A 16,668-nucleotide genomic window follows, 5' to 3' on the forward strand; every position below is an offset into this window, starting at 1 on the left:
CTTTTTGTAACACCCTGTATACTCGATGTTAAAAAATTTCTCTTCTTCTGAAATGCTTTCCTTGCCATTGCCAGTCTACATTTTATATCCTCTCTACTTCGACCATCATCAGTTCTTTTGCTCCCCAAATAGCAAAACTAATTTACTACTTTAAGCCTCTCATTTCCTAATCTAATTCCCACAGCATCATTCTATTTAATTTGACTACATCCCATTATCTACGTTTTGCTTTTGTTGATGTTCATCTTATATCCTCCTTTCAAGACACTGTCCATTCCATTCAGCTGCTCTTCCAGGTCCTTTGCTGTCTCTGACAGAATTACAATGTCATCGGTGAACCTCAAAGTTTTTATTTCTTCTCCATGGACTTTAATTCCTAACCTGAATTTTTCTTTTTTCTATTTTTCTATTTTTCTTTTGTTTCCTTTACTGCTTGCTCAATGTACAGATTGAATAACATCGGGGATAGGCTACAACCCTGTCTCACTCCCTTCCCAACCACTGTGTCCCTTTCATGTACCTCGACTCTTAACTGCCATCTGGTTTCTGTACAAATTGTAAATAGCCTTTCACTCCCTTTATTTTACCCCTGACATCTTCAGGATTTGAAAGAGAGTATTCCATTCAAAATTGTCAAAAGCTTTCTCTAAGTCTACAAATGCTAGAAACGTAGGTTTGCCTTTTCTTAATCTATTTTTTATGCTAAGTTGTAGGGTCAGTATTGCCTCATGTGTTCCAACATTTCTATGGAATCCCAACTGCTCTTCCCCAAGGTCAGCTTCTACCAGTTTTTCCATTCATCTGTAAAGAATTCGTGTTAGTGTGTGTGTGTGTGTGTGTGTGTGTGTGTGTGTGTGTGTGTGTGTGAGAGAGAGAGAGAGAGAGAGAGAGAGAGAGAGAGAGAGAGAGAGAGAGAGAGAGAGAGAGAGAGAGAGAGAGGAGGGGGAGAGAGAGAGAGAGAGAGAGAGAGAGAGAGAGAGAGAGAGTCTTGTATGTAGATAGAGACGTGAAAGGGGTGGTGTTCCCCCATTCCCCGTGGAAGGAGGGGGGGGGGGGGGGGCACGGAGGAGGGGAGAGAACAACAGTGATGGCCTGGACCATGAGTATGGGATGGATCTGGGAGAAATGGTAGTGGTAAATGAAGCCTGCGGTTATATGTGTACTTTTAATGTTATATTAAGTGGTCAATTAATATAAAGAGTGTGGTTTGCCAAGTTGATCTGATCATTTATGAGTTGTTTCTTTTCGGTTATAGTTTTTTTGGATGTTGTAGTTTTCTTGTAAGGTGAGGAGGTGTTTTTTGTTGTTGTTTATCCTTATGATTTCCATGTCTGTGTCTCTAGTTGTAATTTTATGTTGGTGTTGGTGTACTGTAAGTGTTCTGCGAAAGTTGAATGATTTGTCCTATACTTCCACACTCGTACATGATCTTTGTATCTGGTGTCAAATTTCCTCTTGGTTTGACCTATGTACCTTCCATCACATGTATTGCATTTCAGTTGGTATATTTCTGATACAGATCAGTTTTTCCTATTGTTTTTGGGAAGTAGTTCTGAATTTAGTTGTTGGTTTGATGTGCCATTTTTTTTAAAATATTGGATATTCTGTGTGTGTATTTGTGGTTGTATGTCATTGTGTACCATCTTTTACTTCCTGGTTCTTTCCCACTTTGTCCTGTTTCTATTCTTGTATTTTGTGTATTTCTTTGTGTGTGATTTTGTCCTTGTGTTGGAGACAGTTGGGTGTTTGTTCTTTTCTCTTTCTTGATTTTATTGTTCAGCTTTGTTACTAAGTTCTCTTTGTATACATTGCTTGTGGCTATTTGTATTATAGTATTCATTTCTTTTTTGTAATTGTCTGTATCTAATTGTACTGTGTTTAGTCTGTGGAGCATGTATCTTAAGTGCTGCCTGGTTTTGAGAATTGGGGTGATGTGATGTCTCATGTGTAATTGTGTCTGTTGTTGTTTGTTTTCGGTATATGGCAAATGTGTGTTGGTTGTTTTGAATCTTTATGGTGATGTCCATGAAATTTAAGTGTCTATTTTGCTCTTTCTCTATTGCAAAATGTATCTTATCATGAACAGACTTTATGTCTGTGTGTAACTAGTCAATTTTATTGTTTGGCTCATCTATCAGGCACAAGATATCATCCATATATCTAATCCAGTATAGGATGTTGTACCTATTTGTTACTATTTTGTAAAATACAATATCTACAATGATAGCAGAGGAAAATCATATCTGTCAAATCACTTGCATTATTATAGGTTCATACCACTAACAAGTAGTGGAAGAGAGATAGAAACACGGTCTATGGAATTTGTACATACAAATAGCACCATAATAGTAAACCCAAAAGTTAAGTCATTAGTGTAAGCAGGTAAGTCACTGCAGTACAGCCCCAGAATTGTGAGTAATTTACCGAACGGTAACACACACTAACACAAATTAAACTACAATAAAACACACAATGTACCACACAACCAACCTCAAACCACCTAATGCACAAACTAATGCATACATACAGTAGTGTGGTACACAAAGACAGTAAAATACTCTGTTGACTCTATGACAATTCAATGACTGTGCTTGTACTTGCAACTGAACTGCTTTGTTTCCCTCATATGTACAAGTATTGAGATCTCAAATAGTATTTAGTTCCTGACCAATGTATATTTGACTTATTTTCTATTTACTTGGGTCCACAATTCTACAGTATTTCAGAAGTGACAGCATGTTCCACCAATATTGTTACTGGATTTATTTATCTCACAATTGTGATTTCAGTGTGAGTGCCATTTTCATCTGACACCTCAACATGAAGTGCTTCAATACAATTTCTAACTAATTAATGGAAAATCTCATATAAAGATGTGAAACAATTACTAACAAAGAGATAGAGGGGCTGGCCAGTACTTACCTCAGCTCAGTACAGCCGATAGAAACACAAAAAACAACCGAAAATTTAAGCTCCTAGCTTTCGGAATAAATGTTCCTTCATCAGGGAGGAGAGAGGGGAAAGAAAGGGAAGAAGGGAAAGTGGATTTAGTTACTCACAACCCAGGTTATGAAGCAACAGGGAAAGGAAAACAGGGAAGGTAGCTACCTTCCCTGTTTTCCTTTCCCTGTTGCTTCATAACCTAGGTTGTGAGTAACTAAATCCACTTTCCCTTCTTCCCTTTCTTTCCCCTCTCTCCTCCCTGATGAAGGAACATTTATTCCGAAAGCTAGGAGCTTAAATTTTCGGTTGTTTTTTGTGTTTCTATCGGCTGTACTGAGCTGAGGTAAGTACTGGCCAGCCCCTCTATCTCTTTGTTAGTAATTGTTTCAATACAATTTCTTTACTTCTAAGAGGACATCATCCTGATGTCCCACCATATTCACACATTGTCTGTCATTAATATAATAATAAACAAATTTCTTATCATTTATATAAAAGGAGTACCTAACACTTCATATAAAAATCCCTATCGAACCCAATATAAATATTGCACCCTTTTTACTTCTGTCATGTGGCAAATGCAGTCTTCCCTCACTTCAAAACACTGGAATAGAGAAGAAAATTACTAATAGTGGTAAGAAGTACCTTTAACTGTATACTGCACAGTAAATTGTGAAGTATATATGTAAATGTAGAATGAATTTCACTCTGGAGTGGAGTGCGCATCAATCTGAAATTTCCTGGCAGATTAAAACTGTGCTCTGTACTGGGACTCGAACCCAGAAACTTTGCCGTTCATGAACAGTGCCCTTACTGATTGAGTTATCAAGGCATGAGGCATGATCTACACTTAGACAGTGTGAGATACTTGAAGTTCCAAACATGCCAAATTGATCTCCTTGATTAGTTTATCTGCATGCTGAAGCCACCATAGATTATCATCAATCTAGCAACCAAGAAATTATACACAAAGTTTTTCATTTCGTTCCCGTTCATTAGTATCTATTTATGAAGTCAGTAGGTTACTTTTATTTGTTTGGAACTTCATGATCTGAGACTTTGTGAAAATAATTAATTAATCCAGTCTCTTTGAATCAACTGCTGGTTTGTTCATCTATTATCTGAGCTGTGTCTCATAGGAATGATTTTTAACCCTCAATTAATATGTCTAGGTCATCAGTAAACATCAAAGATTCTGAATAGTCTGAAGTAGTGTTTGAAATATCATTTACATATATCACAGATAAAGTGGATCCAGTAACCAACTTGTGAGAACTGATATAGTAACCAACTTGTGAGAACTGATATTTTATGTTCCCTCTGTTCGAGCCTTGTTTTTTCTCCTACAGTGAACAGTCTTGGTATGGCCCTCTGCTTTAAGTTATGCAGTAAAGACTTAATCCATAGAAGAGAATCACCATTATGCCATAATATTTCAACTTTCTGAGCAAAATTTTATGAACCCTGCAATAATGAAAGATCTTAGCAAGATTACAGAAAATATCAACACAGGCAGAAATTCAGTTGTAATTTCACATCCAGCATTCTCGTTAGGTAATTCTTTTCAGACATCTAACTGAAAGACAGTTAACAACTTCTGGGAAAGCGAAAGTCAGTATTCTGTGCAGTGATTGTTCATCTTTATTTTTACAGAGGGGCATATCAATGCATTTTGTGACTTATTCCACAACCTTGGTATCCTTAGAAAACAGTGTAAGATTGAACAAATGTTATCTGCCCCCCCCCCCCCCCCCTCCCAACTAATGCATTTAACCTCTCGTTCACTGCAGAGGATCTGTTAATTATAGAGATTCAAGACTCTACAGAGTCAATAATTGTTTTTTTTCACCATCTACTGTTTAGCACCATCATTTTTTTATCAGTTACTACTTTTTCTGTGGCAATGATCAAAATATGCTGCAGTAGTTAATTTTAAATTAGTGGAAGACATATATACTTCTTAAAACTAGTGAAAGACATGTGTACTTCTTACAACTCACACTCCTAAGTATGAAGGAGTCCATTTGGCTGCCAGTTATGTGGCCCCCAATTGCTGGATGACCCCCAGGAGTGGTCAGGTCATACGTCATGCTAATCGGAAACTCTGCTGGATCTAGTCCACCATCACTTACAGCTTCACCCGACAATTCTTTCTCACGCCAAAAAGCCTGCATGTTATCACTATCATTAGTATTTTTAAGTTCTGAAACAGAAAGTTCTACTTTTAATGCAATAATACACACTGAATTAAGGTCAATTCACACTGAATTAAGGTCAGCAGTGAGAAGTGATAGTCTTCAGCCAAAAAGGAAAAAAAAGAAAAACATTTTTAACACAGTTATAAACATGTATATATTCATAAAGCAATTTTGTCATATGTAATTAGGTGTGAAAGTGATAAGCTAGAACCATTGCTTTGTATTCATCTTATGCACGTGAATAATAGCACTATAAAATCAATAACAAATAAATTAATTAGAATAAACAATAGTCAAGCAGATAATGTGATTAATCATAAAAAAACTATATAAAATTCTTTAATTGTATTAAAAACAAAGATTCCAAGACTTACCAAGAGGGAAAGCGCCGGTAGATAGGCACAATAAATAAAACACACAAACACACACACAGAATTTCTAGCTTTCGCAACCGACGGTTGCTTCTTCAGGAAAGAGGGAAGGAGAGGGAAAGACGAAAGGATGTGGGTTTTAAGGGAGAGGGTAAGGAGTCATTCCAATCCCGGGAGCGGAAAGACTTCCCTTAGGGGGAAAAAAGGACAGGTGTACACTCGCGAACACACACATATCCATCCACACATACACAGACACAAGCAGACATTTGTAAAGGCAAAGAATTCGGGCAGAGATGTCAGTCGAGGCGGAAGTACAGAGGCACTTGTTTCCCCTCTCTCCTCCCTGATGAAGGAACATTTATTCTGAAATCTAGGAACTTAAATTTTCGGTTGTTTTTTGTGTTTCTATCGGCTGTACTGAGCTGAGGTAAGTACTGGCCAGCCCCTCTATCTCTTTGTTAGTAGATGTCTTTTTTGTAATTCTTAAATACACAATTACAATATCTAACTTTCTGGTAATCTAAAAGGTTATTAAATGAAAAATTTTGACCCACCAGAAAATTCTTTTGTTTTTTGAACTTTTAATCTTGTTTAATCCCCAATGTTACACATTTGTTGTCATAATCTTGATGAACCAAATAATGCATTTGATTTTCTGAATAAAGTTCTAATTAAGAAAATTAGGAAAACTGAGTACCTGAGAAATGTACATGGATTTTGGTATGCCACCATAGAAGCATTAACTGTATTAACTAAACAATACTTTGAACTTTATTACTTTAATAGTTATCTAACTTAAGCTAAACATAATTATTACCTTAATCAATAGGATGACACCACTAATAAATTTGACTCTTGTATCATTATAAACTAAAATATAATTACTGTTTCCCCTAATTAACCTTACACATATTTATTCAGACCATCATCAGACAATAAGTTAGCATACCAAGATTAGCATTCTTCACATGATCAACATCTCTGTATACAGGTGTACCTCTCAATGTAAAAATCCATGGTTAAGGTTCATCAGCAAGTAAAGCTCTGAGTGTAGGAGTCAGTCTTTGTTGCTCATATGACCAGAGTTAACCAGTGTAAATACTTGGAACAGCCTGGCTTTGTAGACTACATAAATTTCTATGGTGATAGATGAGCAAAGACTCCATAACACATTTCTGAGGAATGTTTGTAGTTACACATCCCTTTTTTCAGCTGGTCACACTTATTTGTGTTTATAGAAGCATGAGGACTTCAGTACTTTAGCATGGAAATGTGTTCTGAACAAACTGCCACTGTTTACAACCAATTATGTGGTTTTACTAACTAGGGTTATTGGTATTATCATCTCAAAGGAAACTGGATTAGAATTACTGATGACGTTCTTGTTGACCAACTGAGTAAGTGTGAGTTGGTCATCACCAAAGTGTGTTTTAATATAAGTGAATGTGAAAGAATCTCAAACTTAAATCATTGATGTTGTGTCTGATATTGAACTTTGAGACTACCAAGAGCACAAGACTTCATTATGCACCACCGAGGACTTGCAGTGACAGAACCAGGCTAGTACCATCTTTGTTTGATGCAGCTCTCTGTGCTAGTTTATGCTGTGCAAGCCTCATTGTCTCTGTGTAATTACTGCAACTTACAATCATTTGAACCTGCCAGCTGTTTGTCTACAAGTTTTATGTTATAACGTCAAGTTGAACAAATATATTTCTAGGACAACACAATACATGTAAGTCACAGATCAAGTAAACAAAGTAAGACGTGTGTACACTGTAACAGTCAAATCAGCACTGAGTCCAAGTCTAGCAGCCGTTGGTTGGCTGGCTGCTTAGGTGGCTGCTGCATGGCTGGCAGACAGCACCACATGTAGAGGACACAAACTGTGCGGCGGCACTTTGAAAGATCAGCGAGTCACAAAACTTTTCCCCTCTTTGAATATTTTGCACTGGTCTTGATGGAGGTGGCCTGTAGATTGCTAACATCCATAGGTGTTGTTTAACTGTCCATAAAGTCTCGAGGAGGAGGCTTCCTGTACGGATGGAAGTGTCCCCAATGATAACGGGTCAAGATGATAGGAGACGTGGGGGTCGAATCTGCTGGGGCCCCGTGCCCCGATCTGCCCGTTGCGGCTAGTCCGGTTGTTATAACAGGAGACATGGGCGATGTGTCGGTGTCCGTAGGAGAAGGAGGCGATTAGAGTTGCTCCGACACATGATGATCATCTGGTTCCTGCATTGGCATGTCTCCTGGTGGCGTCAGTTCTTGTGCTGGCACTGAGATGATGGTGAGAGGACTGTGTTGTGAGTAATGAGAGATTGCAAAATCCCGAGTGTCAGGTAGAGCTGAAGGTGGTGTAGCGGCATTTGGAACAGGCGTTGCCGGTACACAAGGCCGAAGCTGGTCTGAATAATGTACTGCAACACCCGTGTCCATCTGGATTTCATACAAGCGTTGGCCACAGTGTCGTAAGATGCCAGCAGTGAACCGGCCAAGCGAAGGCACCCATGGCCGTGAGGTGGAAGGCCGCAGAAGATGAAGTAGCGAGCAGGGCTGTTGGCCATGTAAGAGCTCAGCCGGGCTGTGGTCGCCCATGGGGGTGAAACAGTAAGAAGCCAGGAATTGGAGAAGCACATCATCAGCAGCAGAAGAAGTCAGGAGTTTCCTCATCTGAGCCTTAAATGTGCGGACCAGTTGTTCAGCCTAACCGTTTGATTGTGGATGGAGCCATGACATGCATGATGCCGTGACAGGCACAAAAATCTGCAAAATCGGAAGAGGCAAATTGCGGACCATTATCTGTAACAAGAGTAGAGGGAATGCCTTCCAAAGAGAAAATGTGAGCTAGAGCATTGGTGGTTGCCACAGTGGTAGGCGACGTGCAACGGACAATGAAAGGAAAGTTAGAGTAGGCGTCAGTAACGAGAAGCCAATAAGTACCTAAAAAAGGTCCCACAAAGTCAGCATGAATACGCTCCCAGGGCTTCTCAGGTGAAGGCTACAGTGACAAAGATGACTTTGGGGTGGCGGCCTATGACGCACAAGGGCCGCGGGCAGCGACCATGTCTGCAATTTCAGAGTCAATGCCGGGCCAGTACACATGATGGCATGCCACAGATTTTGTGCGAGACACACCCCAGTGCCCTTGGTGAAGTAGGCGCAAGACCGAAGCACGCAAAGACGCAGGTACCACAAAACACGGAAGCATTGTCGGTGGAAAGGAGGATAAGACCATCCCTAGCCATGGGGCGGTAATGCAAATCGTAGTAGTTCCGCAACGGATCAGAATTCTTAGCGGACGGATAATCTGGCCAACCCTTCTGAATACAGCGTAAAACCCGAGAGAGGGTAGGATCAGAACCAGTAGCAGCCGCCAGTCGGTCTCCGGTGATGGGGAACCCGTCCACAACCCGCTGCTCGGCAACATCCAGGTGGAAACACAAAAGTTCATCCCTATCGAATGCCAATCAGGACCCATGGGAAGGCGAGACAGTGCATCAGCATTCGCATGTTGAGCCGTTGGCTGGAAATGAATCTCATAATTGAAATGATACAAGTAAAGAGCCCAACGCTGGTGACACAGCTGCTGCATTGCTGGCAGACAGCGCTGCATGTAGAGAATGCGCGTAAATGTGTGGCGGCACTTTGAAAGATTGGCAAGTCACATTTGGCTCCCATTCCAAATCGGCACTTTCTTGGTGCCCCAGGATGTGTTTCACAACCAGGGTTTGTGGTTGCACTACAGTGTCATGGTCATCATTATTACAGTATTAAACTAAGTTTAATTAAACATGTGTTACTGCAGATATTGCATGCCGCTTGTGACAAGAAACATGGAGGCTAGCATCCATGAGTGGTTTTTATCCTCTAAGTGAAAACTTAAACATTAAACTAGATGCAAATAATGAAAGTATGAAATCTCCAGAGACTGAGTTAAAGGAAATGAAGACTGAGTTAAACTCCATTATCCAAGAACAGGGTTCAGAATTAAAAAAAAAAAAAAAAGAATAAAAGCAACTGATACCACACTCCGGCAACCGCATATCAATCTCAAGCAGCACATCAATGAGCCGAGCCAGGAATAACAAGAAACTCAAAATAAAAAAATTGCAATTGCCGATGACACTTTACACTTTAACAGAGGAATGAAATGTTGAGGTAATTAAACAGTGAGATTTATGATATGATGTTTCCCCAGTGTATCTCTAATTTATAGAATTCACAGGTGTCCAGCTGGGTCACATCAAAATTCCTGCATGATATCTCAGCGAAAACACATGTTGCCATCTTCATCTGGTCTGTGATGAATCCTGTGCTGCTCCTCTCAGCATCCTATGTATGCTGGCCATTATAACCCTCCACCACCTTGCTCTGTATGCTGTCCTCACAGCCGCCGCTGTGGATAGTGGCGATGGTGGGGGAACCAGAGCCTCAGTCCCCACTCTGGCTTGCAGTGCCCGTGCTACCACTGTTGGGCACGGACACCACCACCTGGTAATGCCTCTTCCTTTCCAGGTTCAGCAGGGTTCCATGCCTGACTAAGCTGCAGGCCACTGTTTTTGTTAATGGGACCATCTTGCAGTCTGGCTTCTTGCAGTCTGGCTTCTTTAATTACGTAATGCCAGGAGGAGGACAATTGCCTAAATAGTTTGGCATTTTCATAACCCATAGAATGGCCAGTTTTTATACTATGGTCAGCCACAGCTCATCTGGTTTATGTTCATGGTGCCCATCTTCTACTGTGCAAACAGTTTCCACAGTGTATGATATACCACACTGGCAGCGGATCTGGTAACTGCCTGGTTTGTGGAGGTCTAGTCATCCTTTACTGAGCCTATGTTTTCCATAAGATGTAGAAATAACCAATGTAAAAAGTATTTAATTAGACCAAGCAGCTGCAGAACACACACATAAAAGACGGTTGTAATTGGCAAGCTTTCGGAGCCAGTGGCTCCTTCTTCAGGCAGAAGAGATGATGGTGAAGGAAGAGGGCTGAAGCAAAAGGACTGGAGAGGTCTAAAGAAAAGGGTAGATTTCAGGAAAGTCACCCAGAGCGACAGGTCAAAGGAGACTTACCGTACAGGATGAGAAGAAAAGACTGAGTCTTTTTTTATCTAACTAATTAAACAACTATATATATATTTTTCCCATGTGGAAGTTTCTTTCTATTTTATTTACATCATTAATTAAACTACTATGTAAATAGTGTATTTCGACCTCAGTAAGGATTCAGATGTGGTTGCTCTACACTTGCTAGCTTGGAAAAGTATGTAGCTGATTTAATCCATCATAGAGTATGAGAAAAGACTGAATTGTCTGTTGGTATGCCTCATTCTGTTGTTGATAATTCTTCTGGGTTATATGGCCGTGGTCCATGGAATTCTTCTATTCCTAAAGTTTCGTCCAATACTGCATTGGACATCCTCAGAGGTATGGCTGGTCCTGCTGAGTCAGCAGGACTCAGCAGGACCAGCCATACCTCTGAGGATGTCCAATGTAGTATTGGAAGAAACGTTAGGAACAGAAGAATTCCATGGACCACGGCCATATAACCCGGAAGAATTATCAACAACAGAACCATCCGGTCGTGAAAGCCTTCATTGTATGATGCCTCATTCTACTGCAGAAACAGAAAGAATCGAGAACAAATTATTGAACCCAAGTATAAATAAAATAATTAAGGAGTCAAATGTCTTAGAATTGCACATATATAAAAATAGGGGTAAAGTTACAGAGGATCTAAAGAAATAAGTTTATGGTAATATCAACACAGTTAGAAATGAATTTCTGTGTTCCAGTGGGTGTGTTATAATATACGATGATTGAATGCCAGATTACGAGAAATATCTGAACTCTAATGAATACTTAGATGAATATTTAAGTTTTACAGACATTGTGGGTAAATTACATTTGGAAATCATGGTTAATATTGGTTATGCTGAGTTTTATGTTGGTTTTAAGCATTATATTGAATGCAATTCCTACCTAAATGAATGTTCAACTGAACAGTTAAGTTATAAATGTGCATAAGCTAGTAATTCTGTTGTTATTAGCTATGTTTTTGGTAGAAACGTCAGTGAAGGGGTGAGAGTGCTCAGCAATATCATTGTATTGTATATATTAACAAGTAATGGATTATTTAATGGAATTGTTGGGAGGATAGACTTAAAGTTTGTCCTTACCCCACATATGGATGGATTTTCTAGTGAAGTGCACCAAGAATCATTCCATATGAGGTGTACCTCACAGTAATCAAGGATATGACTGATGAAGTCAAAGATTTAAATAATGAAGATTGCATAGGGAAATATCAGATCCAGACTTTGAGTCAATATCACAAATGGGATATCCCGCCCTTAAAGTGAACTTTGGGACCATTGTTGTTCTTGGTTGTCATTAAAGACACCTGATGTTATTTGCTGATGGTACCAGCTTTATTATAAAAGGGAAGAATGTTTATGAGATGCAGCAAAATGTCTACAAAACAGCAGAAGTGGCAGAAAAATGGTTTAAAGATAATTGTATAGTTGTCAGTGACAAGAAAACTGTGTGGATGAACTTCAACCATATAAGGAACTAAAATAGGATCAATTTAAAATTTACATTATTGAATAGCCAAGTTCAGCAATATAATTACATAAAATTTTTAGTATTATGGGTGGATGAGCATTTAAGATGGGGAAAGATGTAGAAATGTTTAACAAAAAATTAAGCAAGTACTGTTTCATGTTAAGAATGCTTAAAGACTGCTGGAATAGTGAAACACTATTAACTGCTTATTATGCATACATGCATAGTAGGTATAGTGTTCTGGGAAAATACTTCTTTTGCAAAGCAGTCATTTTAGCTTCAAAAGAAAGCTGTAAGATTAATAAGAGATGTTGCTTACAGAAAATCATGATCTTTAAGGAATTAAAAATTATATTTTAAGGTATCTGCTTCATTAAAAACCATCATGTTTCAGCTTTGAATAGCGAGAACCACAATTATCAAACAAGAAATAGGGATGTGACAGAAAATCAATATATCAGGACAGTACTGTTTACACACCAAAAATTCTTTACAGTGCATTGCCAGATAACATTAAAAAAAATACCAAACATTAACACATTTAAAAAAGAACTAAAAAATCTACTAATAATCAACAGCTTCTACAGCATTAGTAAACACCTGGAATTTTTGTCAAATTTGTAGGTCTGCTTCATAACTCTTTAAACAAAATTTCATAATTATCAAACCATTCCTGGATAAAACTAAACTTCTTTCATCCTTGTATGTATCTAATTATGTACCTAACTTTTGTGCATTGTGTTACTATGAATATTTAACTAAAATACTGGTATTTAATAGTTTATAATCTAATTAAGCAGAAAATGTTTTTGTTTTAAAGATGTGTTGATACAAATGATAAGATTTTGTACATGGTGCACATATGTAATATTTTATACTGTTTCATACTTGACAAGTCTAGTATCATGAATGTGATACGGCAGGTGCTAAATAAATAAATTAATTAATAAATAAACAACGTAAGCAGATGTGATGTCAAAATTTAAGTTCAGATACTTGTACATCTTTCACTGGCTGATAGTTTTTAAGGGTAAATGATTGTTTTTAATGCTGTAATATTTTTTCTCGTTTATTAAAATATAAAGGGGGTAAATAATACAATTTACAAGCAGAGGTAAAAAAGCATCCAAAACAACAAGCACAGTTTCAAATTTGAGAACATAATTTTAAACGAAGTGACCCAAATTTTAAATTGAATGACATGGTGTTAGCGAAAGCTTTTCATCCTAGTTCACAATTAAAGAAAGAAATGAGTGGGTTTTCCAGCATTATGGAGGTCTATGCAGAATTTTAGGAATTCCATATCCAAAGACTATTTTATTAACAGATGCCTTGAGTGAAGAGACACTGGACTCAGATTTGGGAGGACGACGGTTCAATCCCACATCCAGCCATCCTGATTTAGGTTTTCTGTGATTTCCCTAAATGGCTGCAGGTCCAGGCAAATGCTCAGATGGTTCCTTTGCAAGGGCACGGCCAACTTCCTTCCCCATCCTTCCCTAATACAATGAGACTGATGACCTCGCTGTTTGGTCTCTTCCCCCAAACAACCAACCAACTAACCTTGAGTGAAGAAAAGGTCTATGTAACATAGATATGATCATAAGATATGTGTCCTATGAAACATGTCTGAGATAAATTCACATCTTGTGTGAATTTAGCAGATTGATGTCTATAAAATATCAAGCTATCTGCTGTATTCCTTTTGCTTTAGATTTCTGTATAGCAGTCTCTTATCGTTTCCCCTACCTGCTTTAAAACTGTAATTACTTTTAACTATCCTATACTTTAAAAGTGATTTGATGGAATAATTAATTCATAAACAATAGGAGACTTGTGTGTAGCAAATGAAACGACAGAAATTAGCAAACATATGCTGGGAGATAGGCTACGAAACTTATATGAATCTCCTAAATGGTACTGACCATTAGCATCATCACTTTTGACAGTGAATTATGGGGGATATACCATTATCTATAAAGTGTAAATATGCTCGGTGTAATAAAATAGGGTATGATGCAACATTTTTCCAAACTAGTGAAGTATGCGATACCACCTAAATTCTTACCATGTTTGATCTTGTCTTTGTTTATAAGGCACACAATCCATTACTGTGGATGTTTCCAAAATACATCATAAAATTTTCCATAAATATATTTTATATATGCATCAATATATTCACCTTATATAAAGATGCACTTTGAAGGTTAGTTTACAAAAATTCAACAGCAAATCCTAGTTAATCAAAATGACACTATTTATTAATAATTTTAACAGACTGTTTCAGCTGCAGTTAAAACTTATTTCATGATTTATATTTTTATATTTCTTATATAAATATTTAATCACTGTTGTAATATAACAGGAATTTCCAGTTTTAATATTTGCAAAGGGTTTACCCATTGTTATCAGCTGTTATTACCAAAGATCTTCACATAAATACAAGGCCAAAAGAAATGTTCAGTAAACAAAATTTGATGAATAATCTAAAAACGGAAATCATGCTAACATAGCTTTGGCTCATTGAATGTTCTAGAAGCTTCGAGAGAAAAAGCTTACCATTTATTTTTGTTTGCAGACACTAACTGAGTCAGACTGTTTTTGATGTGGATTAAGTTAACATCTCTATAGGTCTTTTCAATTAATGCAACATATAGACAATGAAAAGAGTTCTGTATTTTATGTGTTGAGATTTTCATGTGGAAATGTGAAACTATGTGTGAACTTTTATGTTAGCTAGTTTCATGTTCTAGGGATCATTTGCACAATAAATTGTAATGATGAGTCATTTAACATGCACATCACAACTTAATTTTAAAATATGAGCACATGCTGGACATTTAAAAAGGTTCTTTTTCTATATTTATGGAAAATATCTACAAGCAAGAGTTAATAATTCCTACCCACCACCTTCTACACAGTAATAGAAATTCTTCTACCAAACAGAAGTAGTTGTCAAGGATAAAGTTTTCAGTTTGTTTTTAAGCTTTGCTTTGCCATCTTTCAGATATTTTATATGCCTAGGTAAGTTATCAAAACTTTTTGTTTCAGTGTTGTGTACCCCATTTGTGCTAAAGACAACCTTCATGTGAAGAAATGAATATAATTTTTCGGTACAGTATGGCAATAATGTAAATCATTGTTCCTTTTGAACTGCAGTGGATTATTCACAACAAACTTGATGAGGGGATAAATATGCTGTCAAGCAATAGTCAGAATAGATGAATAGTGAGATGATAAGCACACAGCTGCCATGGAGGGCGTGCACCCACCTCACATCATGGATTGTCCACCTCCACTCAGTGGTTTGTGCGGGCCCAACTGCCCCCCTCCTCCCCATGACCAGTTCTCAAAGACTGTGGTGTATGTAGAACTGGACAATACTGCTGGTACTGTGATAATTTTGGCAGAGTCACTGCAAATTGCTGTGCACCATCTGTGCGGGCCCCAAGTGCCGAAAGCAGCTGACAATAGGCGCGTCCGGATGCTCTGCAATTTTGCACCACCTATTTGTACATGATAGTGGTAATTTCCACTCCTTGCTACCCCACTTCCTAGACAAAGGTTCAGATCATTCCGTTTATCTCCGCCAATTGTTACCTCTGTTGGCCACTGTCCCTCTTCCTCCCTGCTCCTCACTGCAGCAAACAGCTCAACCATCAGAAACTACTGTTCCCACATCCTACCCATTGACCAAGGTCATGGTGGAGATTTCCTGTAGATGTTTACCACACTAATGTTACCAATGATTTTATTTCTCATCACGGCCTCCTCCATGACATGAGAAAGTGCAATATTGTTGATGCCCCCTGCCAATCTCGCCGCACCACCTCTTGCTCTGTCAAACAGTCTCCTCCTCCGGCCTCTTTGCTGGTATCCTCACCACATTCCCCCTCTTCACCCACCCCTCCAGTGTTCCCCAAGAGGTTCACCATGACACCTGCCCCGACACTGCCATAACACCTGAGCTGCTTCTTTTGTGCCGTCCCGGCCTCCTTCCACATGATATACACAGAGCAACTCAGGCCAAGATTGAGGCAGTGATTGCCACAGGTGTGCTCCACTTCTCCAAGGGCTGTGGACCTCTGTCCAACACCTTATGCAAAAAAGAGACAGTATGTCATGCCCGTGTGAGCACTTCTGGGCACTTAACTCCAGAACAGTGCCTTACTGTTACCCCATTCCACTTTTGCACAGTTATAGCAACAACTTGTGTGGCACAACCATTTCCAGTAAAGTGAACCATTTCCAGTAAAGTGGACTGTGCAAAAGCATTCATGCAGACACCAGTCACTCCTGAGGATGTAGAAAAGATGGCCATCATTATACCTTCTGGCCCCTTTTTGTCATCTGGCCTCTAAAACACTGCCCAGGGATGATGTTTCCTTGACAATGTCCTATGCCACATTCTTGGATGTTTTGCCTATTTTGGTGATATCCTGATTTATTTGTGTGATCTCATAGAAACCACTGCTGTCTCCAGGAGGTATTCTCTCATTTCCAAGAGGTATTTACTTGCCTCCAGGAGGCTGGTATCATTATCAACCTGGAGAAGTGCCTTTTTGGTGTCCCAGAGATTG

General features: G+C 38.7%; 1 protein-coding gene across 1 annotated transcript in view; it reads right to left on the reverse strand.

Moving 5' to 3' along the window:
• Positions 1-16,668, reverse strand: part of LOC126355631 (probable flavin-containing monoamine oxidase A) — a 268,309-nt gene that overhangs the window by 40,722 nt on the left and 210,919 nt on the right. The window contains exons 7-8 of the mRNA XM_050005996.1: positions 5,084-5,146; positions 4,944-5,045 (exon numbers count right to left, since the gene is read on the reverse strand). Coding sequence (XP_049861953.1) covers positions 4,944-5,045; positions 5,084-5,146 — 165 coding nt within the window. The remainder of the gene's footprint in view (positions 1-4,943; positions 5,046-5,083; positions 5,147-16,668) is intronic.

This window comes from Schistocerca gregaria, chromosome 3, assembly GCF_023897955.1.
Source record: "Schistocerca gregaria isolate iqSchGreg1 chromosome 3, iqSchGreg1.2, whole genome shotgun sequence".
In the NCBI taxonomy this organism is placed as follows: Eukaryota; Metazoa; Arthropoda; class Insecta; order Orthoptera; family Acrididae; genus Schistocerca; species Schistocerca gregaria.